At 38.5% G+C, this 26,402-nt stretch overlaps 1 protein-coding gene and 1 pseudogene across 1 annotated transcript; both read right to left on the bottom strand.

Annotated features, from left to right (window-relative positions):
* LOC110801535 (uncharacterized) lies at positions 1 to 20,985 on the bottom strand. Its single transcript, XM_022006896.2, has 7 exons — positions 20,043 to 20,985; positions 19,218 to 19,361; positions 19,073 to 19,140; positions 18,918 to 18,968; positions 18,730 to 18,789; positions 18,200 to 18,643; positions 1 to 471 (listed from the first exon to the last, which is right to left on the bottom strand). The coding sequence occupies exons 1-7, from the start codon at positions 20,170 to 20,172 to the stop codon at positions 433 to 435; spliced, it is 936 nt and encodes a 311-aa protein (XP_021862588.1). The 5' UTR covers positions 20,173 to 20,985; the 3' UTR covers positions 1 to 432.
* LOC130460311 (uncharacterized) lies at positions 5,081 to 5,180 on the bottom strand (annotated as a pseudogene).
* Positions 20,986 to 26,402: the final 5,417 nt, after the last annotated feature.

Below are 26,402 nucleotides of genomic sequence, written 5' to 3'. Positions count from 1 at the left end.
TCACCTTCATAATCGCTGTATATATTAAAGCTATAATGGTTTTCAGCATACACCAGCTAATTGTAATGTCATTCCATTTACAAAACTATGGACTTCAAACAATGAAAAAGAATCTGTCAAAAAAAAAAACAATGAAAAATAAAAAATATAAAGTTTCTGAATAATTAAAAGATTAGAATAATTTCAGATTTCTTATGGATATTATTTTAAAATTATACACACAAATCTAAAACCCAATCACAGAGCAATATGCAATCATACACTATGAACTGTGTTCGTTTCTGTTTCTGTTTCTGTTTCTATTTCTGTTGTTGTTGCCGCCTTGGTGGTGGTGGTGGTGTTGTACCTCGTGTGTTGTATAACCAATAACTATTAAGTCTATAACTCCTGTGTCTATCTAACACGCAAAGCTTCCTGCTGAGTTTCACAATCTCATGATGGCCGTATTCCCCTCAAGGCTGCAGAAAAAATCTGACAGACATAGATGGATAGATCAGTTCATCATATAACTGCACTGTCAAACACGGATCAAAGTGCTGAAACTGCAATAATTAATCAAACATTCAAACTTCTAAGTATTAGTGTAATTTCTTAAAATTTAACATATCACTTGCATACGAAGAAGCAGATGCAGGTCCAACTTTCAGGATTTCCAACACAATGGCTGGAAATTTTTGAATTTTTTAATACCAAAATAAATTAACTCCGTACTAGATTTTCAATGGAAAACAGCTAATAAAGTTTTTTCTCAAATTCGCAATAAAGAAGGGTTTTGCTAAACATAGCCCCCCCCCCCCCCCCCCCCCCCCCCCCCCCCCCCAAGGGCTATTTAGCAGTTTTAATACTTTGGAAACTCAGTATTAACAATTTTGGAAGACTATAATGTCCACCGAGAATTAGTAAGCCCACTTATCACCAAAGAGAAATACCCAATTACCAAGTCTACTAACACACCAATCATATTAAATATTAAAGTGAACTACTCTGTACAAATTTGACAGAAAAACAGGAGGGGGGAAAAGAGAGAGTAACGCAATACATCCGCACAAATTAGATTGCGAAAAAAATTCAGCTAAAATAACCAAACCAGTCAACCTACCCCTCGAAAAAAATTCAACCTATATGTGTACAAATTAATACATGAAAGGTACATGCAAAATTCTTTTAGAATCGCGAAGAAGTTTCAGGAATGTTGCCAAACCTATGTCCAATAATGATTACATTTCCCTTGTGTCCAGAACAAACTCAGATACGTAGGGTTGGCCAAAACATATACAGTTTTACCCATGTCCAGGCAATATAAACTGTAACTTCACATCTGGTGTATAATGTTGATTGATGTCTAGGTTTGACAGGCACTTTGCAACCTCAACTACCTTTTCCCTTGCCCTGCGTACTTGTGAGTTGTGACTCGTGCAGATGCAGTCAAACGATTCATAGTAACACTACGGAAAACTATAGAAGGGAAATATGCTCCTATTGTTCCATATTGAGCAAATAAAAAGACACTCATGAAATTTTCCAGCCTTTTCCTCGTTTTCTTCCATATCCTACTTTATAGGGAACACATCCAAATTTTAGGAGGTAGTATCTGAGAATCTGAGTGGTGGGGTGGGTCTGGGGTAGGAGCAGACCAAGGCCGGAGAGGTTTTCATTTCATAAGAAAGCTAAGGGTGCGTTCTGTTCACCTTAAAAAAGTAAGTTTCAGGTCTAATAATTCAGATAAGTTCAGATAATTTCAATAAGTTCCAACATTAATAATAATATTATTATTTATTATAATTAATATTATTATTTATTATAATTAATATTATTATTTATTATTTATTATTTATTATTTATTTATTATTTATTATTTATTATTTATTATTTATTATTTATTATTTATTATTTATTATTTATTATTTATTATTTATTATTTATTATTTATTTGTTATTTGTTATTTGTTATTTATTATTAGTAATGTTATTAGTAATAAGTTTCAAGAAGTTCCAATAAGTTTCAACAAGTTCAGATAAGTTCCAATAAGTTTCAATAAGTTCCAATAAGTTCAGATAAGTTCAGATAAGTTCAGGTCAAATAAGTTGAACATAACGCACCCTAAAAGTTACTTGAAAGAAAAGACAAAAGTGTGGAAGAAAAAGGTTTATGGGCATACAAGGAAACGAGAGAAACAGAGAGCTAGTATCCTATAATTCCTCTATTCAGGGAGAATGCTTTGGTTGCGGGCCAAGGAATTCAAAATAGAGTTAGAAGTTTGCAGATTTAATTTCCAGAAAGAAGCCAAGTCAGGCATCATTTAATGAAGGCTAAAAGGGTGAGCAGGAAAAGACTAGCTGTAAGTTTCTTTCTTTATGATAGTAACAAGAGGAATTACATTAAGGTACTAGCCAAATAAGATGCTTATCACAAAGGAGATAGTAAAGAGGCCTAGGATTTTGGATTCAGACTTAGGTTGATTGGAAAACAGTTTGTGGAGACTAGGCAGAGAATTTTGGCATTAATAGAAATTATGCTGCCATGCCTAAATAGATTTATAATGGAACTTTTCTGAAATATAGGAGTATGATAAAGGATGCCTTTTCTGAATTCTGGCACTTTTTGTGGCATTTTGAATGGGCTATTAGTTATGAACTGTGATTTCATTACTCAAAATGCCGAGAGGATCAAGTTTCATGGTTATAGATCCTACCAGTTTCGGGCACTGATACTGCAGACACCTACAAGATTATCATGGAAGTGCTGGCTAACATGTTGGAGAAGTGCTTCTGTTCACAATTTGGCAAATGGGCAGAACTCAGCAGACTTTGGATGCTGCTCTTAGGGCCAATGAAGCTGTGGATGGGACTTAGCCCAAGGGGCTAAGAGGGTGGAGTTCAAATTACAGTTTGATCGGGTTTATGATAAGAGTTAGTCGGCCCATTCTCGATACAAAGCTTGAGAGAAGGGGTTAGTGAGGAATGGGAGGGTCCAGTGATATGTGTGTTTTATATAGAGTTTTACCCCCGTCCCTTAGTACTTTTATGCGTCAAATGAGCTCTTAGGAACCGTTTTTAGTACTAATATGTGTTATTGAGTGTGCCTTGAGTTTCAGGTTTTATTAGTGAGAAATTGGTCTTTTTAGACCCGTTTCATGGTGATTTAGGCCACTACACGAGCCCGAGGAAGTTCGGGACCATTATCGTCGACTTTCGGGAGCCCTAGATGCTTATAGTTGAGCCCGGGAGTTAGACTCGGTGATATGGGCGAAGGATGTTGATGATTGCAAATCGCCCTGTGAGCTAAGGGCGAAACGCGACGATCGGGCGGAAAGAAAAGAGAATTAAAGTGTTCCGTGCGCGCCCGATCGGGCACACTTCGCCCGGTCCGGATCTGGCGGCATTCTGTGAGCTGCTGGAAGCCTATCGCAAACCGCACGATCGGGCGGAATTTGGCCCGATCGGGCCGACTATCGAGCACATCGCCCGATCGGGCGACGCCAACCTCTGCAGTTTTGTCGCGAGTTTATTTTTCCGTTTTTAGGCTTTATTTTGGCAAACTATATAAACTAGCCATTGTTATTTTTAGAGGTACCTTATTTTTCTAGTATTGAACACTTAGATTATTTTGCTTAGCCTAGTTTTCTCTCTAAGTTTATGCAAAACACTTAGTTTAATTTTCAATAAAAAATCAAGCTTTCAATTTCCTTTGTTCTTCAAATAGGTATTGTTTCTTATTTTAATTAATTGTCTTGCTTTAATAATGCTTTCGATTATGTTAATTGTTTGGTTTATTGTTAATATGCTTGAGTAATCTATTTTCTAGGGTTTGGGGATCCATGAATAATATGAAGGGATGTTGAATGATTGCGATTGTTGGCATTGTAATTGATTCCTATTGATTGGTTTATTCTACTATACAATTAGATTTGCGCAGGTTTGATCGTGATAGTCATGCAATATCAAGTTAATATTCGAGAGATGCAATTTGATGTTTAAGCTTGTGTCAATGGGTAGAATTAGAATTAATATGTAGCGAGAGCCCGTTAATTCTAAGTCTATGATTAGTATCGATTCGAGAGAGCATGCTAGTCTAATTAATTACTTTGTTGATTATTGTGATTGTTTATCGTCCTGGATTGTTATTTGTTGGTGAACCTATGCCCTAGATTCTTTAAGTCCTGAATTCTTACTCGTTTAATTATCGTTCGTAGTCTTAGCATACAAACCACCAACCAATTCCTGTTTCCCAATAGTCTAGTTTAGTTGATTAATAATAGAAAGAACATTGTTTCCCTGTGGATTCGATCCTGACTTCCCTTGCTACCTAGCTTGTGATTTTAGGTTTATCTTTGATTAGGTGATACGACTTTAGCGTGTCAAATTTTGGCGTCGTTGCCGGGGAAACGGTTTTATTTTCTGTTGTGATTGTTTATCCTAGATTATTGTTTGTTACTACTCAAGGAACCCACGTTCCTTGAGACCGGATCTCACATTGTTTTTGTAGTTTCTTTGTCTATGCCCAGGACCGTAGGTACTAGTAATCTTACTCCATTCGATCCTGAGCCCGAAAGAACCTTTCGTAGACGAAGAACTTTCATTGCACGGTGTGGGAATCACTCTGATTCTGATCATAATATTGGCGATCTTTTTCCTTCAGATACAGATTCAGTTTCAGAGATAGAGATGGGTGACGAAACTCCACCACCGCCACCTACCCCACGGCTTACAGACTATTCTAAGCCAAGTTTGTCTGTGCTACCAAAGGCAATCATGCCTTCTATTGCAGCTGAGACCTTCAAGATTGTGCCTGCATTGATTTGCATTGATTAACATGATTGAGAGACGCCAGTACAGTGGGGACCAGATGAAGATCTGAATCTTCACATCCAGTCCTTCATCCAATACTGTTCCACCATCAAGCAAAAGGGATTGACTCCGGAACAGACTATGGAGATACTTTTCCCGTTCTCTCTGAGTGGGAAAGCTAAGTTGTGGATTAATAGGTTGAACCGGGCGGCTATGAAAATCACTAATTAGGAGTCCTTGGCCCTTGCATTCTACGTTAAATATTTCCCACCTGAGAAGACGGCTCGTCTGAGGGGTCAGATAATTTCTATTTCTCAACAAGGAGATGAGAGTTTGTTCGAGGTTTGGGAGAGATTCAAGGACTTGCAGAGAGAGTGCCCGCACCATGGTTTGGATGACTGGTTCCTGATTCAGCAGTTTTATAATGGTCTGGGTAATGAGTCAGGTGTATTTTGGATTCAGCTGCTAGTGGGAGATTCATGCAACTTGAGGTGCCTAGAGCTATGGAGGTGATTGAGGAGATAGCCATTCATAATGCCCAGTATGGGAATCCTAGAGGCCTATCTAACAAGGGTGGTAAGCATGATTTGAATTCCATAGAACAATTAAATGCCCAATTGGCTGCTTTACATTATAAGTTTGATAATATGCAAGCAGCAAATGCTCAATCTTCCCAACATGTTAGTGTAGCTGCAATGAGTGCCCAATCTGCTACTGTCTGTGAAAGTTGTGAAATGTCTGGTCATTATGCACAGGAATGTAGGAGCTCTATTGAACAATGTAACGCATTTCAGTCCTACAAACAAAATAACCCATTCTCCAACTCTTACAATGAGGGCTACAAAAATAACCCTCTATTATCCTACAGGAGCAACAATATCCAGAACCCTCATCAAATCCAACATCCACCACCACAACAACCATACCAACCCCCACAACAACAATCCTACCAACCACGGAACAACTACAACCAACAGTCTAGTGGACCACCTGGGTTCCCTAGACAACACACATCACCTCCACCACCACAACCTCAAGCCACACAGTCTGACCTTATGCTAGTAGAGATGAGAAATATGATGCTACAAATGCAAAAATCTCTAAGTGAAAAGGATGCGAAAATCGATGCTCTTACTGCTCACAACAAGATCATTGATACACAGTTGACACAGTTGGCTACTACTATTGCAGGGAGGTCCCCCAGCGAACTTCCTTCACAGCCTGTAAATAGGGAAACTGCAAATGCTATTACATTGAGGAGTCGTAGGGGCTATGATGGTCCTTCTATGCCCGTTGAGGTTGATTCTGAGGTGTCTGCTAGTGGTCTGGTTAGTGAGGAAGTCCCAGAGATAGTCATGGATGGTAAGGAAGCTGAAAAGGTAGTCAGTGAGAATGGGGCAACAACTGAGGTTAAGAAGGGGACAGATATTCAAGTACCACCTATTGTACTCCCCTTCCCAAACCGGCAACTCAAGAATAAGCTAGACAAGCAGTTTGGCAAATTCTTGGAAGTGGTCAAAAACTTGCAGGTAACGGTCCCTTTTACTGAATTGATTTTACAGGTTCCTGCATATGCTAAATTTATGAAAGATATTTTGACCAGGAAACGTGCTTTTTGTGAGGTAGAGACTGTAGCTTTTACTGAGGAATGTAGTGCCTATTTGCAAAATAAGTCTCCACCTAAGCTTAAAGACCCCGGGAGTTTTTCCATCCCATGTAACATTGGCACAGTGTTTATTGATAAAGCTTTATGTGATTTAGGTGCTAGTGTGTCTGTTATGCCCTTGTCTGTCTGTACTAAACTGAATATGGGTGATCTTAAGGTTACCAATATTACTCTGCAAATGGCCGACCGTTCTGTCAAATACCCCCTAGGTGTTTTAGAGGACGTCCCTGTTAGAGTAGGTAAATTCTATATACCTGTAGACTTTGTGGTACTAGACATGCAAGAGGACTCTCAAATTCCCATTATCTTAGGTAGACCCTTCCTTCACACGACGGGGGCGGTCATTGATGTTAAAAGTGGGAAATTGACTTTGTCTGTTGGGGATGATAAGGTGACTTTTAATCTGAATAGTGCCTTAAAGAGTCCCATGTTAGAGGAGGAACAATGCTATCGAATTGATGTGGTTGATTTTATTATGCGTGATAACGTCTCCCAAGTTCTCGAAAGAGATCCTTTGGAGGCAGTGCTTTGTTGTGAATCTTCTGCAGGTGATAGCAGTTCTTGGAGTGTTGAAGTGGATGCTCTAGAGTTGGCTCTTGATGGTGGAGGGTCTGAACCATAGAGCACCAAATTGAAGAGGTTAGTTCGGCCGGTTTGTCCTGTTAAAGAGGTAAAGAAACCCGAACTTAAGCCTCTTCCTGCTAACCTTAAATATGCATTTTTAGATGATGAACAACTTTGCCCTGTAATCGTCAGTACTGCACTTGATGCAGACCAGTTATCCCAACTTCTTACTGTGTTGAAAAAGCACAAAAAGGCCATTGAGTACAATATTGATGATTTAAAGGGTATTAGCCCTGACTTTTGCATGCATAGGATACATCTAGATGAAAATCACAAACCATGCATTCAACCCTAACGTCGTTTGAACCCCGTCATGCAAGATGTGGTGAAAGCTGAAGTTATGAAATTGCTTGATGCGGGTATTGTCTATGCTGTGTCTGATTCTAAGTGGGTAAGTCCTGTTCAGGTAGTGCCTAAGAAAGGGGAAAGGGGAGACAACTGTGGTTAGAAATGAGAAAAATGAGTTGATACCAACTAGGGTAGTCACAGGTTGGGGCATGTGCATTGATTATAGGCGTCTAAATGTTGCTACTAAAAAGGACCACTTTTCCCTCCCCTTTATTGATCAAATGTTAGAAAGGTTAGCTTGTCAAAAGTTTTTCTGTTATCTGGATGGTTATTCTGGTTTCTTTCAAATTCCCATACATCCAGACGACCAGGAAAAGACCACTTTCACCTGTCCCAATGGTACCTTTGCATATCGTAGGATGCCCTTTGGTCTGTGTAATGCACCTGCTACTTTCCAACGTTGCATGAAGAGCATCTTTTCTGAGTTTATTGAGTCTATCATGGAAGTGTTTATGGATGATTTTAGTGTCTATGGTACTTCTTTCGATTCTTGTTTGCTAAATCTGACTAAAGTGTTGAAAAGATGTGAAGAGTGCAATCTAGTCCTGAATTGGGAAAAGTGTCATTTCATGGTTACTGAAGGGGTGGTCTTGGGGCATTTAATATCTGATAAGGGCATTCAGGTGGATCGAGCCAAGGTCCAAGTGATTGAACAATTGCCCCCTCCAGTTAATGTGAAGGATGTTAGAAGTTTTCTTGGTCATGCGGGGTTTTATCGCCGCTTTATCAAGGATTTTTCTAAAATTGTTAAACCACTGACCCGGCTCCTCCTCAAGGATGCCCCGTTTGTGTTTACTGATGCTTGTCTTTGAGGCTTTTGACAGGATTAAACAGGCACTGATTTCGGCTCCTATCATTCGTTCTTCCGAATGGGATCTTCCGTTCGAGATAATGTGTGATGCAAGTGATTACGCAGTTGGGGCAGTTTTGGGTCAAAGAAAGGAAAAGGTCTTGCATGCTATCTACTATGCAAGTAAGACCTTAGATGAGGCTCAAGTTAATTATGCTACTACTGAGAAGGAGCTTCTAGCCATAGTTTATGCCTTGGATAAATGTCGTACTTATCTGATTGGGTCCAAGGTGATAGTCTATACTGACCATGCGGCTCTTAAGTATCTGCTCTCAAAGAAGGAAGCCAAGTCTAGGCTTATTCGATGGATACTACTGCTAGAGGAGTTTGATCTGGAGATTCGCGATAAGAAAGGGGCTGAGAATGTGGTTGCAGATCACTTGTCTAGATTGAGGTATGATGATGGTAAAGTGTCTACACCGATCGATGATTCATTTCCAGATGATCACTTATTTGCACTTGCCAGTCAGTCAACATGGTTCGCAGATTTTGCTAACTACATTGTAGGGGGTATTCTTCCGGCCGATCTTACATATCAACAGAAGAAGAAGTTCCTACATGATGTTCGGTTCTACTTTTGGGATGACCCTTATTTGTTTCGTGAAACCGCTGAAGGTTCGTACAAGCGATGTGTTCCAGAATGGGAGGTCCAGGGTATTATCGGTAGGTGTCATTCTTCACCTTATGGTGGTCACCATGGACCGTCAAAGACCAATGTCAAGTTGTCGCAATGCGGTTTCTACTGGCCTACTATGTTCAAAGATGCACAAGCTTTCATTATGGCTTGTGATGCGTGCCACAGGACTGGCACTATTTCGAGGAGTGAGATGCCACAGAACGGGATTCTTGAGGTTGAGGTTTTCGATGTGCGGGGAATTGACTACATGGGACCATTCCCATCGTCCAAGGGTAACCTGTATATCCTTGTTGCTGTAGATTATGTGTCCAAGTGGGTGGAAGTCGTGGCCTCACCTACTAATGACGCTAAGACGGTCATTTCTCTGTTCAAGAAAGTCATCTTTCCTAGATTTGGGGTTCCGCGAGCTTTGATTAGTGATGGAGGGTCACACTTCCATGAGAAGCATCTGGAGCGCTCCTGCGCAATTATGGGGTTTATCACCGCACTAGCCTAACCTACTACCCTCAGACGAGTGGGCAAGTTGAGGTCTCCAACCGGGAGATCAAATCTATCCTTGAGAAAGTGGTGGCAAAGTCTAGGAAGGATTGGAGCGATAAGCTGGATGATACTCTGTGGGCATATAGAACCGCCACCCTGAGGCCTCCCCTCTTCCCCTCGACGCCCCCTCCTAAAGTAGGTGCGAGGCTCAGGCTGAAACTGGTGGGGCTCTGGCTGTGGGTCAGGCTGGGGCTGTGGGTCAGGCTTCTCTTGCTCAATCCCAACATATAAATAGTGAGCCTGGCCGGGTCTGAAACGGGTGCGGCCCTGAGGGTCAGGCAAGAAGAAAAGTTTGTTCCCCTCGAACATCCAATACATGGCACCCGGCCGATACAACCCATGCTCGCCCTGCAAGCGGCGAAGCCCAGCAAAATAGGCCAAGTCTAGTAAGTTGCTACCCAAAATCGGAGTCTGATTAGCCTCAACAAAGTTTACCGTGGCCATGGCAATGTGGGTGATCAACCCCCCAATGGTGATGCGAGTGGTGTGCGTGCTAGTGGCTATAGAATAAAGTTGGGAGGCCATATGATGGGCTAAGTTCATGGTATACCTCTCTTCCCCCTCTAAAACATAGCCACCCAAAATCTCCAGCTCCGTACTCCTAATGTTCTGAGTCTCCTCCCTACCAAAAATAGTGAACCCCAGGAACCTGTAGAATACAATATACAACAGGGTGTTGTATCTTGGAAGCATGCAAGTGTTGCATACTACCGGGATCATCATTACCGGTCAGCTTTCCCCACATGACACAATTATTATGGGCACTACCAGGCTTCCTACTTGGGGTAGTGGACAAACCAAAAATTCCACCAAAATCAGCAATACTCAAGCTAACATTACGGTTCATCAAGCGAAAGTGAACCGACGACACATTCCTATAACCATCTTTACGTAATTGCAAAGAACTCAGAAACTCCAAAGTCAAGCGCCTAAAGGTAAGACACAACATGCTATACATTCCTTTTATACCGACACCATAAAAGACTCGTTTAACATCATTCTCAATACCCATATCATTCAATGACCTTTGACAAATAAATCGGGTTGGAATTACCTCCCTCTTTTTGAGGTGGACAAATCGATCCCGTTGCCCCTCCGTAGTAAAAATAACATCCGGAAAGTCTCGGTCGACTTCGAACTGGGGTGGCGGCGGTGGTGGTGTCGGCTCACGAACTTGGCTAGTTGAAGCCTCATGTAGGTTCCTTGCTTGCCTGGTGCAATTCCTCTTAGGACGGCTAGACATCTTTGAAAATCTGAATTTTTGAAGGTTTTTGAGGTTTTTGGTGGAATTTGGGGGTTTGGTGGAGAGTGGAGGAAATTGAAATTAGTTAGGTGTAGGTTGTAGAGGATGATGAGAGGAAGATTTTGATGTATGGTGTGTTGAATTTGGTGAAGGATTGAGTGAGATATGAAGGATTGAAGTTTTGGGAGATTGGGGTTTAATGGAGGAAGAGAGAAAAAAGAAGTTTGAAGAAGAAGGTGATAATGAAAGAATAGGGGGATCCGTGATTATTATCGCTGAAATCTCTCTGCGCCCGATCGAGCAGCAGCTCGCCCGATCGGGCGAAATAATATGATTCAGAAATCATCTGTGCGCGCCCGATTCGGATCGGGCGGAATGCAAAACCCTTTCTTCTTTTGATTCTCCAACCTGGAATTCTTCCCCTGTCCAATAAATGACGTCATCAACAACCGCCCGATCGGGCGGACTTTCGCCCGATCGGGCATTTTACTCGGCTTTTCAAGTCGATCGGGCGGACCTTCGCCCGGTCGGGCATTCCACTCGACAGACGGCTCGATCGGGCATCCATCGCCCGATCGGGCGATTTTCAAGGATTTTGCTGATGTCGACACGCGCCCGATCGGGCGCACTTCGCCCGATTCGGATCGGGCGGTTTGCAGTACTCTCCGTTTCAGCTATAACTTCACTTTTTCGAACTTGGAGCTTTAGGCCTCCACACTATTAAACCCAAACAGCGTAATTCCCTCTTCTCACCTCTCTAACACCAAAAACTAAATCGAAGCACACTTAGGTAGGGGAAAACACTAACAAAACACACAAAAGAAAGCGAAAATTGAAACATTATACTACTAAAGCAATAAAATACGGGTTGCATCCCGCAAAGCGCTGGTTTATTTCTAGGTCCCGCTCGAGCTCATTACCTCGAATATGCAGTTCATAGGGCGAAAGGATTGAGGTGCTGAACCTCAACCACTCCTACAGTAGCCCCTTCGTGGTACAACTTCAGACGTTGCCCATCCACTTTAAAGCGCTCACCATTATTGTTTTCTACTTCGACTGACCCAATGGTGGTCGAGGTGGTGATGATGGTCAAGGCCATCAATGATGCTGAGGATGCTCGAGATGGTTCGATACCCCTTGAGCCAATGAGGACATTGTCTGATTTAGCTTGGGGTGTTTCACTTACCTGTACATATTAGGTATGTTTTCTTTTCATTTTTGCATTTACTTATTTTGTATGTTTATTTTGGTGTGTTTATTGCTTTCTAGAGTAATTTATTGCTTTGAAAAAAAAAATTACAAAAATACGTTCCGATGAATACAAAATCATGCTTCCCTGTGCCCCTTGATTGAAAATTGTTTTGATTCTTGGTATTTGATGATGAGCAATGTAGATGTGTTAGCCATGATTTGATATTCGATTGCTTTGATGCCATGACATGAGTCAACTCCGACTAACTATTTGTGGACTTGGTGCTTGGCTAGTTGACTTGGTTAGGAATGTGTGATAGTTTCCTGGTGTGTCATTGGTTTTGAGTATTGATTTGCAACTGTTAGTAGTGTTTTATGACTCATATACATGCACATTGTGGAGGACGAAGGCAATTTTTCTATTTAGGTAGCTTTCAGATGAATTTAGATACATTTGTTCCCTCTTTTTCTACCCATGTTGTGCTTGTGCCCTTTATTCGGTGACTAACCACATTACAAGCCCGTGAATTCCCCATTGGTTACTAGTCCCAAGCCTAGCTTGGGGGAGCTAATAGTAGTGAGGTAAGGGAGTTGTGGTGTCGTACATTTTGAGCATTTAGAGTATGGGAAAAGGGATTCTTCTTATCATATTTGTTGTTGAAAAAAATGAGTTGAAAAATGAAAGAGTTAGAAGAATAAAACAATTGTGAAGGTTTCTAAAAGAAAGAAAAAAAGAGAGATTGAAAAAAAAAAAAAAAAAATAGGAGAAAAATCTATTACTCTCAGAAAAAGTTCAAAGTATTGTTTCAATCAATTTTTGCAAACATATCCTTATGAGTGATAGGTTATAATTGTGAAAAAGGCAAGAAAGTATGGTGTTGGTTATTCGTTGTTTTGTGATGTGTTGAGTGGGAGGGTTATGGTCATCATTTTGGTTGATCATGGTTGTATTTAGGATTTATGCTCCCCAAAGCCAAGGCTTTAAAGCTCACATTATACCCAAATTTACCGCACCCTTACCTAAGCCTATCATTACAAGCTTTAAAGACCTTCCGACCTTTGTGCATAGAGTTGTATTAATGTGAACATAGTTGTTTATCAATGCAAGTTATGACATGACATATTTCGAGTCGACTACTAGGTTGAGTGTGTTTTTCTAGACACACGAGTGTTGTGAGTTTGGGAGAGCATTGTTAACTTATATGTTGGGAGGAGAGCGAACGGGTACATCTTTTACCCGCCACATAAATGATTGACGAGTGTGTGAGCACTAGTCTTGAATTCCATTGTGCACTTGTGGTTCGCTTTGCGTGACGATTGTTAGGGAGGATTTGTAGTTGGGTGGATTTGATTGGTTGACATTGATGCATGCTCGTTAGATTTTGCCTTGAATTATGTTTTTCATTTTAAAATATGTTGGGGGTGAAATTGGTCTTGTATTCATCGATGATTTCCTTGCTTAGGGACAAGCAAGGATCTAGCTTGGGGGAGTTTGATATGTGTGTTTTATATAGAGTTTTACCCCAGTCCCTTAGTACTTTTATACGTCAAATGAGCTCTTAGGAGCCGTTTTTAGTACTAATATGTGTTATTGAGTGTGCCTTGAGTTTCAGGTTTTATTAGTGAGAAATTGGTCTTTTTAGACCTGTTTCATGGTGATTTAGGCCACTACACGAGCCCGAGGAAGTTCGGGACCATTATCGTCGACTTTCGGGAGCCCTAGATGCTTATAGTTGAGCCCCGGGAGTTAGACTCGGTGATATGAGCGAAGGATGTTGATGATTGCAAACCGCCCTGTGAGCTGAGGGCGAAACGCAATGATCGGGAGGAAAGAAAAGAGAATTAAAGTGTTCCGTGCGCGACCGATCGGGCGCACTTCGCCCGGTCCGGATCTGGCAGCATTCTGTGAGCTGCTGGAAGCCTATCGCAAACCGCCCGATCGGGCGGAATTTGGCCCGATCGGGCCGACTATCGAGCACATCGCCCGATCGGGCGACGCCAACCTCTGCAGTTTTGTCGCGAGTTTATTTTTCCGTTTTTAGGCTTTATTTTGGCAAACTATATAAACTAGCCATTGTTATTTTAGAGGTACCTTATTTTTCTAGTATTGAACACTTAGATTATTTTGCTTAGCCTAGTTTTCTCTCTAAGTTTATGCAAAACACTTAGTTTAATTTTCAATAAAAATTCAAGCTTTCAATTTCCTTTGTTCTTCAAATAGGTATTGTTTCTTATTTTAATTAATTGTCTTGCTTTAATAATGCTTTCGATTATGTTAATTGTTTGGTTTATTGTTAATATGCTTGAGTAATCTATTTTCTAGGGTTTGGGGATCCATGAATAATATGAAGGGATATTGAATGATTGCGATTGTTGGCATTGTAATTGATTCCTATTGATTGGTTTATTCTACTATACAATTAGATTTGCGCAGGTTTGATTGTGATAGTCATGCAATATCAAGTTAAGATACGAGAGATGCAATTTGATGTTTAGGCTTGTGTCAATAGGTAGAATTAGGATTAATACGTAGCGAGAGCCCGTTAATTCTAAGTCTATGATTAGTATCGATTCGAGAGAGCATGCTAGTCAAATTAATTACTTTATTGATTATTGTGATTGTTTATCGTCCTGGATTGTTATTTGTTGGTGAACCTATGCCCTAGATTCTTTAAGTCCTGAATTTTTACTCGTTTAATTATCGTTCGTAGTCTTAGCATACAAACCACCAACCAATTCCTGTTTCCCAATAGTCTAGTTTAGTTGATTAATAATATAAAGAACACTGTTTCCCTGTGGATTCGATCCTGACTTCCCTTGCTACCTAGCTTGATTTTAGGTTTATCTTTGATTAGGTGATACGACTTTAGCCTGTCATCCGGACAAGAAGCTATTTTCTAACATTTTTTTATAGAAAGGACCGCTAGAGAGTGGATTTCTACTTTTCTTTACCACAGAAGTAACAAGTCTAGCACCAAAAGAGCCTCAGTCACCTTTTCGCTCATCAATTGATCAAGTAGTTAATGTGCTAGTAAAACGTCAAAGAGGGGATTGCAAGTGAAGGTTCACTTTCCCAATTGGAGTATTAGGAAGATAAATGCCATTCTTGTCTGCAAGACTTAACAACTAAGCAGGTTCAGGGAGATGAGGATCAATTTCTCTTAATGAGCTTAACAAGGAGGCTAACCTTAATCAAGATTCTTTTGAGGAGCTTGCTAAATTAGTGGGCTCTAAAATTCAGAGTTGGCTACTATTTTTGATGTGCCACTTGAGGTAAGTTAGGCTTCAGGGTTATACTGCTACAATCTTGTCAATCCAGAAGTACTTTATCTCTTTCCAAACTCTCAGCGGTTGTCATTACAAAGTCAAGAAGTTAATGAAACTTTTGTGTTGCCTGGAATTTTAGTTGATGGACCATTGTGTGCAATAAGAACGTGGTATGCCAGCCGAAAGTGGAGTAAGGTTTGAAGTTGGGAGGTTGGAATCCAGAATCTCACGAATTAATGATTTTAGACTATAAAGGATTCATCATCTTGAACCTAATCCCCCTTGGCATACTTACAGGAAGATTCATTAACCATATTTCTTCTGATTTTCTCTTTTTGTCGGGGTTCAGACAGGGAATGATCAACTCATCAGGGTGGAGAACAGAACAGCTCACGTTGCTGATTTCTCTTCCAACTTTCTGAATGCCTTGATTCTCCTGCATCTAATTCTTAAGCGGACAATTACTGTGCCCTTCAATAACCGTGGCCTCCCTTTGGAGGATGGAGGAGCTTACTTTAACCCGAAACCGTTTTTCCTCATTGTACTGCCACAAAACCTTACAACTGCATCATTCTTCTGCCAAAAAAAAATCCACAGAGCACACAAATTTTTTCTTTCACATGTTATTGATCTTGTAGTGGTAAATTAAATTAATTGTTCGTTCTCTTCATCCCAGGAACTCAAAAACAAGACACTCCGTATTCTGTTTCTCTAAGCAGACTTCATTACCTAAAGCACAACAATTACTACAACTTGTTTATCTAGAGAATGTACAAAACTAAAGCTAAACTGGGGCGAAGAGGCATGGTAAAGCTAGTAGGCCTACATGTGCAAGATCTTTGAGGAAAAAAAAAATTACACTTCGAGAAAGAGGAAACAGAAGAAGCAGAAAGTAAGATATGTTTTGGCCTTAAAATCATGCTATACAAGCTAGGAGCCTAGGACAGCTCACAAATTGATATTGGCTGAACGTTAACGTATCATATTTAGTGCACCACCTAAATCAGCCAGACATTATAACTTTGGGCAAGGATGTATGAGGCAGTATATTAGTATAATAAAAGCGGGTAGTAAATGGATTTGCATTCAGAAATTGAACAATCTAAGCATACAGATGAGATTCCTTTTTGTTCTGAAAGGATCTCTTTCCATCATTTACAACGTCTCTTCTTTTCTCAGACCATATGTATTGCCGGATAAATAGCCAAAGAAAATCTCACTGGGGGTCTCTTGGTGTTGTCTCTTATCAATAGAAGAGTTTTTGAAGTTTAAAAACAGTCAACACGGCTATAAATGAAAACGTAGGTGCAAAAGGTTGAAGTGCTGAAGTTTGATTCAGGGTTTCAAGAAGAATGCTAAGGCACTGGGCCAAAGGGGAATTCAGTAGGTCGCTTGCTTCCTATTGCTGTGAACTAGATCAAATACAATATTTTGCTTCTTAATTGATGTGAAAGCAGGTCAATAATTCAATTTTTAGAGCAAAGATCTATCATAACAAAACCTCTTTGCAATTGTACGGATAAGGCTAATGGGTATTCATAATCGAAGGAAGCTATGAGTCTATGACATCCCCTATCCAGCCACCAGATGAGGATCCTAATTAGGGGCATAAAAGCATTGTATGGCAGGCCTGGTGATTGTCATTGTTGATAGACTAATACTCTGTTTTATATTGATGTAAATGTTCCTGGTTCCTTATTGGGGTTCAAAAGATTTTCCTGATGTGAATCTTTACCACTTTTGACAAACTTATTTCCCCAATTTACCCTCAAAATTTAATTTTACTCCGTAATGTATGGGACCACTAACATTTGTAGACAGAGTAGCTCATGGAGTTACTTTCTTAAAGATTCCAAGAGAGAGAATATAAGATTATAGGGGAGAGAGTAGCACATGGGGTTTGCATTGGTTTCTTCCCCGATTCCAATTAGAAAGTTAAAATGAAACGGAAGGAATAGTAAAAAGCGCAACAATCAGCCTCGGCCCCTCCGCCTTATGGCCTATAAAACAGGCTCATGTTCGTATCACACAGCAGGTACGCCTAAAGCCTGCTGCACCTGATGCAGATGCAGGCGTGCTGGGCCCTTTGCCTCGCCCCTCACAAGCATATCTCGTGATAGCCTAGGCTGCCAACTCTCGGCTGCAACTCAATGACTTGCTTCCTTCTCACACATGGCCACTGGCCACGACCTATATAAATCCCACATCTTTAATTCAAGTGGAAACCTATTAAGTCATAGGAAATTATCTTCAGGATAGGTTTACCAAACACATCTAGGAATATATCTATACAGAATTTGTTTAAAAGAAAAAAAAAACAAAAAAAGGCCTAATTCATCCTTATAAATTTGTCAGCTCTAAATCACAGTACACTGTTTTATAGGTACTATAAACATAAGTCATAAAGGAGAGGAATCAAATACTCCCTCCATCCCTTTTAAGGTTCTCGTTTCTCCAGTGAGCGCGTATAAACAAAAAGTTGGGGTTTGGTTGAACAAAGGTGAATAAAAAAGATGATCGTGGGGGGTTGATAAAATGTGAATAAAAAAGCAGATAGTGGGATTTTATTGAAGGTGGGGGAAAAAGTGGGGTTTGGTTCATTGAATGTGAATAGAAAGAGTATAGTAATATTCAGTTGATTAAAGGTGAATAAAAAAAAGAAGATAGGGGACAAATGGGACATTTAAATAGGGACGGAGTGAGTATTGAATAAATAAGCGCATTTCGCAAATGAAACACACCACTCCATGTAGATTTCCGCCCAGCAGTAAAAGTTTTCTATACCCTACATGTAAGCATACAAGGATAATGACAAAAGTCGATTCATAAAGGCAATCTAATTTCAAGTCGAGCAAAAAAGAGCATATTCAAACATTTAAAGATCTGTTTTTAGAAACAAAAAAAAAACAATTTTGTGATGATTGGAAAAGCAGAAATCTGTTTTATAAGGAAGTAGGGGAGATCTCTTTTGCCCCAAATGGAATCTGGATTGATGTTATCAGACTAAAGAACACTCGTAAAACCTAAAGGATAAAAAATACTAACCAGAGAAGACCCAGCATTGTGCTGGCCTAATCTATGCGAGAAGTTTGAACCTTGCTGTTTCTGTTTCTTCACGTCGGCTAATTTGCTCGTCCCTTCAGCTTGACCAATGTGCTCAATGTCAACAGCAGTTTCTCCTCTATCCTCTTCCAGAGAGACACCTTTTAACTTATCTTCCAGTTCACTATTAGTCATCTTATTATCTCGAGGGGTGTCTTTTAGAGGTTTACTATCTTTCCTTGAGTACTGCATAGCTGCTGCTCTTGCACCATCTATGGCCGCAATTAAACTTGGTGACTTCTCAGCTCCATGAACTTTGTTTTTAGACGAGTCCAGAGGCAAGGATCCAGGCCTTAACGAATAACGGTCTGCTGGATTTGGGAGTGGAAATTTTATCGAACATGAACTTTCCACTGGAAGAAGACCTATAACTGCAGCCTCCATTATCTGCCACAAGAAGATATATCAGCATGATATAAACTTCTAGAAATTCAGAAAGAAAAGAAATTAAAGTCGCATTCTAATATACTAACCTTCCTTTCCAGAATATAAACACCCTGATCACCCCGCATTTTTAGAGGTTCTGACAATTTCTGCATTAAGGATCAAAGCTTAGCAGTAATATTTCATCTAAAACTTAGCAAAAAAAAGTACAAGGAGATCATGAATAAATGTAGATATAACTACCGTACGACTCTAACACCGTAAAACTCTAACATACCTGAGGTTGTTCACACAGCCAACAGAAATTTGTCAGTGCTTCCAGCCTCACCTGTTGATCACATAGTGACGTGCACGGTTAAATGGTTTTATCAAAAGGTAAATCTGTCCCCAGAACACGAAACAAGGTAAGATTTTAAGAAGCTTGTTTCCTACCCCTTCAGATACTTCTTTCCAACAGGTCAGTTCTTCACCTCTAAGACAGCCAGCAATTTCCACACAACCTAAATAAATAAAACATCATCAATATACAACTGAACTTGCATAGACAGCGCATCAGTCTCTAAATGTGATGTTGTACCTATAAGCCTTGAAACTGGATAATGCTCAGGAAACTTGAGATCAGTCACACCATCCACTGCATATATTTCCCTGTAAAAATCCTCCATCGCCTTCACTGTAGCCACATCTGGGACCTTACTAGCGGCATGAATCCAAAGCCGACCTTCCAATTAAAAAGACGTTACTATCAAATGATATTCAACTAGAAAAAACAATTCCAATTACAAAGATTGTTACAATCAAATGATCATCATCCCTAATTTCATAATCAAAGTAGATTTTGATCACAATATCCACACCAATACCAATATGGCAATATTCCATAAATCTTTTACCATTACCCAAGGAACCTCATATAAACTCTTTAATCATAACCTAATCAATTCCAATTTTTCTACTCCAATCTAGAATATTAAGGGAAATTATCATATAAATTACAAACAAACTAAACATATGACTTGTTAGTTGCCACAATCTCAAGTGAAGTAGCACAAAAACCTGACCCCATATACCAATTCACTTCAACAATTACAACAACTAACCAAGAGTCCAAGAACTCAACTTGTGAATGTCATCAAACTTGATTAATTTCATGAGGGGTGGTACCAACTATACAGTAACCGCAATCAAATCTTGTCTTCATCACTGCCTTTCGGGCTTCGGGGGCTTTGTATACACCCTCAAAGAAAACTAAGAACTCAATTTACCTTACCACCAACCAGAAGAACCCAGTTCAGTTCAATTTTTTAAATAAAAAAAAACGAATTGGGTATTCAATTAAACGAATAAACAGGAAAACATCAAAATTGGGTAACAAAAATTCGAGCCAAAAAATAGATATTACCTCGAATAGGAGCAGGCCAAGATCTCCCTTCAATGCGTTTAATACCATGAACAAGCAAAGATGCCCAAGGTTGGTGCATGGTCAAACATGGATCTTTGTAGATATTCCCATGTTGATTTCTTCTTCTCATCTCTAAATTTCTGCTAAAAGCTCGCTAATTTACCCAAAAGATTGACACTTTGGTTATGCTAATTGAAATTAGCAAGAGTTTTAGGACTAGAATTTGATGAATAGGAGTATTACTGTGTTTGTGACATTGGATTTTAGAACATTGGTCTTTTATACGGGAGGCCGTGGCTCAAATACTATAAAGTATTTTCGGATGTATGATATGTGCTTGTAAATGGTTCTTTATTTTTTAACAGAATGGTACTGTATTTTTTTTTAATAGAATAGCATTTTTTTTAATATTAATAGTACTTTTTTGTATTTTAGCTATTTGTCTTTTAGCTATTTTGTCTTTTAGTTATTTGTCTTTTGTTCTGATATGTGTGTTGCCATATTAGATATCCGAAAAAACGACCCAAATTCAGGTTATTGATGGAATTTAAAAAGGGGCTTACTAAACTCCGCCCCATAAATACTCACCCTCCCTATTAAATGTCATAACTACCCTTCCTATATTTACCCCTTCATTTTTTTTATCTTTCACCTTACTTTCACTCACCATCTACCTCCAACCTTACAACACACCATCAACCTTACATCATTCCGGCAACCACCACTCCAGCCGGACCTCCAGTCGAAATTCCGGCGACCCAACATTCCGGTGACCCGAAATTCGGCGGCTCCGGCATGCACTTTTTCCGGCGACGCGAATCTCCAGAAAAAAAATACGTCAGAATTCTTACATGTACTAGTCATCCGGGGGAACATCCACGTCATCCCAAGAGGTAAATATTTTTTTTTTCGGAAAAACTTGCAAAGGCTTCTTCATTTTAAGCTTTCACCATGGAAGGGACTTCTACAGTTTAAGCTTCTACCATGGTACGAGCTTAAACTGCAGAAGTCTCTACCATGGTGGAAGCTTAAAATGAAGAAGCCTGCATATTAATTCGATTTTAATTATTGTTGAACTTGAAATAAGTATTCCGGAAAATATTAGTTAGACTTTTTCGTTTTGAGCTCGCACCATGGTGGAGACTTCTGTTGTTTGAGCTTCTACCATGGTGGAAGCTTAAAACGAAGAAGTCTACACCATGGTGGAAGCTTAAAACGTAGAAGTCTCCATGCTAAAAAAATTGTAATTCTATTTTTTTTTTAATTACTGATATTAAATACGAAATAGTTTTGGTAATTAAGTGTTGAATTGAAATAATTATTCCGGAAATAAATTAGTTAGACTTTTTCGTTTTAAGTTCGCACCATGGTGGAGACTTATGTTGTTTGAGCTTCTACCATGGAGGAAGCTTAAAACGAAAAAGTCTATACCATGGTGGAAGCATAAAACGTAGAAGTCTCCATGCTAAAAAAATGTAATTCTATTTTTTTATTTAATTACTGATATTAAATACGGAATAGTTTTGGTAATTAAGTGTTGAATTGAAATAATTATTCCGGAAATAAATTAGTTAGACTTTTTCGTTTTAAGTTCGCACCATGGTGGAGACTTCTATTGTTTAAGCTTCTACTATATATGGTAGAAGCTTAAAACGAAAAAGTCTCTATCATGGCATGAACCTAAAACGCAGAAGCCTCAATACTAAAAAATAAATGTAAATCTATTTTTATTTTATTAATAATATTGAATCACTTGCTGTAATTTTGCACTCCACATCTGAAAAAATTATTCCGGAAAAAAATTAGTTAGACTTTTTCGTTTTGAGCTCTCTCCATGTTAAAGACTTCTTCATTTTAAGCTTCCACCATGGTAGAAGCTCAAACACTAAAAGTCTCTACCATGGTATAAGCTCAAAACGAAGAAGCCTAGGTAGGTCTCTTTGAAATATCAATTAACATTTTTTCTCAACAACTTTAAAAAAATAATATTTATTAACCGAATGCATCTTATTAGTAATTGGTTTGTGGATCTCCTCTAACACATCCCGTTGAAGAAATATCTCTTATTTCACATTTTGCGCACACACTTCATTTGTCTCACTTCAACCGTTACAAAAAATCTCAATATTGTTTCCAAACAATCACATTATATATTTGCTTCTACTACTACTGCTAATTCATTACCCTATTAATTTTTCCAAAGAATCTGAAATAATTAATGCCCTTCTGTTTGAGTTCTCATCAAAATTATGCTTCTGTTTGATCCTCACCGGAATTCTCATCAAGAACCTGAAATAATTAATGCCGATTATATGCCAGACACTACCACACAATGTAAACTAGTTCCTAATTTCATAATTACTCCAATTTGAATGCAAAAATGCAGAGTACAGGAGAGATAAAAGGGCATACCTTGCGAGTTGCCGGCGTTTTGCCTCGCCACCACCGAAGCCGTTTTACCTCTCCTAGCTTTTCCTCCCTTCGCCGCCGCCGGAGCTTGTCCTTCATTAGCGGTCGGATCTCCCATAATCGCCGAATTTAAAAGCCGTTATCTGGGTGGAGCGGGTTCCATCCTTGTCGCCTTGTCGCCGGAGGTGGAGGTGGAGCACCGTGGATCAAGCTAGTCTCATGGTCACCAGAATTATGGGTTACAGGGAAGGAGAAGGAATTGAAGTTTCGGTGGTGTAATTCTAGGCTGCCGGAATTCTTGGCCGGAATATGGGTTGAAGGTGGCCGGATTCTGGGTTGAAGGTGGCCGGATCCTGGTTTGTTGGGGTTTATTACAGATTTAATGTTTTCATGGTTGATGGAAGAAGTTGGGTAGTTGTGGTAAAAAATGTAAAAAAATAAAGGGGTGAATATAGGGAGGGGTAGTTGTGACATTCAATAGGGCGGGTGAGTATTTATGGGGCGGGGTTTAGCGCTCCACTTTAAAAATGACCCAAAAACAATTAGAAATCTATATCTAGTCTATAAAAACCAAAACCAAACAAAAAAATATAGAGACATGTGTCCCATCCCGTTACTCTCTTAATTTTATTCAGGCAGCAGCTCTATCACGCAAAACGCTTTGATTTGTCCATCTTCCTCATTCTCACACTATTACGTTTCATCTTCTTCATTAATCATCATTCATTTTCATTATGAAATGATAAGTTTCAAGTCTATATCCTAATTTAATCCTTGAAATTAAAACGCTTTGATTTGTCCATCTTCCCCATTCTCACTCTATCCCGTTTCGTCTTCTTCATTAATCATCATTCATTTTCATTATGCAATGATAAGTTTCAAGTCTATTGATTCATTTAATCCTTCAAATGTATGATTCTTGAATATCATGGGTCTCTAATTTCACCAATTTATGATTCAGATCGGTTACTTTTGGTTTTGTTTTATACAATCGCTCATTGATAATCCTAACTCTATTTAACACAGTAGATTTGACAAGAGTAATGTTGTGAATCTATGTGAGCCAAAGACAGGTACTATTCCTGTTTAGTATTGGGTTTAATTTCCAATTTTCAAGATTCGAATCGATGTATTGTTTTTAATAGGTTATTTCGATTTTTTGGGATAAAAGGTGATCTATTGTTGTAATTTTTTTTTGTTCATTGTTTGTTGATTAATATTCTTGTAAATATGGTATGCGTACCATTAATTTGAATGTAAATATGGTCTAATGCACCATAGTTTTATTTAAATATGGTCTGCGTACCATCAATTTGTTGTAATTAGTATAATTATTGCAAAGTCCTATTTGAAGAAAATGCCGCCTCCCATGGTGAAATTCAAGACGTAGTTTCCAATCCATTTTCAAGACGGAGTTTGAAGTTGAAGCTTTAAGATGAAGTTGGGCCATACTAGATCACATTTAAATCTTATGCATGTTTTAAGATATTTATTGCTTTAAATATGTCTTGATATTATGCACGAGATTGTGGCTTGATTATGTTGCATGATTAATGATTTTAGTTCACTTAAAATCTAACCAACATAGTATGAGCCTTAAGTTCCAAACTTTAAAATTGAGTTAAAAGGTGTCATTCCAAAATAACACTTACTTCTCACCTTTACATCAATCTAGTAATAGTTTTCCGCCATAACAAGGTGTTACTTATTGATTTTAAAGGGGTAAGGTACACATTGGTTGTGGGTACATTTTTCGATCAATTAGTGACAGTTTTCCGCCATAGCAAGGTGACACTTTTGATCGTAGCACACAATTAGTTGTGAGTACAAGTTGATTTTGGTTGAACTCAACGATATAAGTAATGAGTTATTTTATGTCGTGGCAAATGAGATAGGTTTTCCTAATAAGTTATTAGACATACCTATCAACCAAGAATAGTTTCTAGACTATTAGCAATAGATTTGCTTACCTAAAATATTTTAGAATTAAGTCAAATCGTGCTTAATTTTTCAATGGTTTTGGGGTCTTGGATTCATTTTATTCACACCTGCCGGAACTAAATATTTCGAATAAAATGCCAATGACTTGTTTAAATTGCATGATTGCTTTAATTTTCAAGTTATTATTCATGATAAATGTTTAGACTTTGCATGCTTCAATATATGTTTTATTTATTGTTTATAATTAAATATCCTTTACCGCAATAAATCCTTTTAGAAGGGTCACAGTAAATTTCCTCGGTTGGTAGTGAATCCAAGAACGATTCACGAAAATGAGAGAAAATGAGAAATTTAAAATGTACGTTTCTTATAGAGACTTTTTATGGTTTTTTTCGACTAACAAAGTCGAATGCCAAACTAGTTGGTGCTTGTGGAAAATACAATGTAGTTTTGAGATCATAAAGCATTGAGTTTAACACTCAACTTTACCAATGGTTAACAACTTAATATCTTTGTCCATTTAATTCTCGAATGAGTCTAGTCCCTAGACATTAAAAAAAATCGATGCTTAGAGAACTTTAGAAGCTTATGGTAAGATCATCTAGTTGAAGCAAAATATTCAACATAACGAAAAATGGTAAGAACTTTGTTGAAATGACATTGAACATGTCTAACAAAGTATAAAAGTCAACACTAAAGAAGTCAATTCTTAAGACTATAAGAAAGGGTAAAAGAAATAGGAAAACAAGGAACAAGTGAAAGGAATTTACAATTTCGATTCTGCCTATAAGTTTATTTTTTAAAGAAAAGTAACATAGCAATCAAACTTAATTCCTTGGTATCATATACCGCTTAAGGTTATTACTTCGGTAGTAACTCAAACAATGGAAGCTAGGATACACAATGGACCTACAAGTGGGAAATAAAGCATGGCATTGCTACATCAATTGTAGGTCATCTACTTTGTTTTAAGTCCTTTCAAGTCTGGAACTTAATTGCTATATTGTTCCATGGTCGGCATACCTGAATTTCTGTTACACAGAAAAACTCACATTCAAAGTAAACAAATACAATGTTTGTTTGTTTGTTTGAATGAAATGATCATTTCGGGTTGAGTCATGTATGCTTGATTAAAACAAACAACACTTTAAGAATAAAAACTTTGCTAGGTTCAAATCAATCCCTTGATTTGAGTTCCACTAATCTTTGGCATTGTTTCCTAGACCATGTCAACAAGTTAACGTTCTAAAGCTCTATTTTGATGGACTTTTGAAAGTTGATTGATTTCTAGATCATTCAAGATGAGCTAGTCTTACTTGTTAAAAGTAACAAAAGAAATGAACTATTATTAGAATTCCTAGACAATAGAGTTCAGAGCTAAAGAAAGATTTTATAAATTTATTATTTCACCTTTATTTGAGTAAATATTGGTTTATTTACTCAATGTGATATAAGTTTGAATCTGTTTGTCTAGTTCAAAGATTCAGAAGTATAAAATCCACTTGGCAAGAAATCATAAAGATCTAGGTTAGATCATGATGATTACTTAGATCAAGAATGATCATCAATGATTGTGTTTTGTAATTTCACGATCGAGCTCCATAAGATATGGTATATCTAAATTGGAATGATCGAATTCAATTGGTACTTGATTCGATCAATGATGAATCATAAAGAATTTTCCTATAATTTCTAAACAAAATGCTCAACTACCACCAAACTAAACCAAATTCGTCAAAGCTATTGAAAACTAATTTCAGAATACTTTTTCAATAATATATATCTAAGAGTTCCTAAACTAAGTGGGAGCCTAGTGTTTGTTATTCAGCAAACTAAGGCCCAAGTTAGATATATGTTTCATTGTGATTTATTCAAATGAGACATAAGGGTATTGTTTATATCACGACTTTTTGAGAACAAAATGTTTGTTTGCTCGAAATAGTGTCCTTTTGGGATTCGTTTCCAAAATGACAAGTGGGAGAAAATAGACCTCGAAAGTCTTCGAGGCGA

Source organism: Spinacia oleracea, chromosome 4 (assembly GCF_020520425.1).
Source record: "Spinacia oleracea cultivar Varoflay chromosome 4, BTI_SOV_V1, whole genome shotgun sequence".
Lineage (NCBI taxonomy): Eukaryota > Viridiplantae > Streptophyta > Magnoliopsida > Caryophyllales > Amaranthaceae > Spinacia > Spinacia oleracea.
Note: the sequence above shows the minus strand (reverse complement) of the source record. Positions and strands in the feature narration are given on the sequence as shown.

What these genes read in the sequence shown, in the direction of transcription:
- LOC110801535 (XM_022006896.2), bottom strand. Translation starts at nt 20,172, where the DNA reads ATGAGAAGAAGAAATCAACATGGGAATATCTACAAAGATCCATGTTTG. An exon ending in TTGGCCTGCTCCTATTCGAG is followed by an intron (nt 19,362 to 20,042) that starts GTAATATCTATT and finishes TTTAATTGGAAG; the next exon opens with GTCGGCTTTGGATTCATGCC. An exon ending in ACAATGCTGGGTCTTCTCTG is followed by an intron (nt 472 to 18,199) that starts GTTAGTATTTTT and finishes TATGTCTGTCAG; the next exon opens with ATTTTTTCTGCAGCCTTGAG.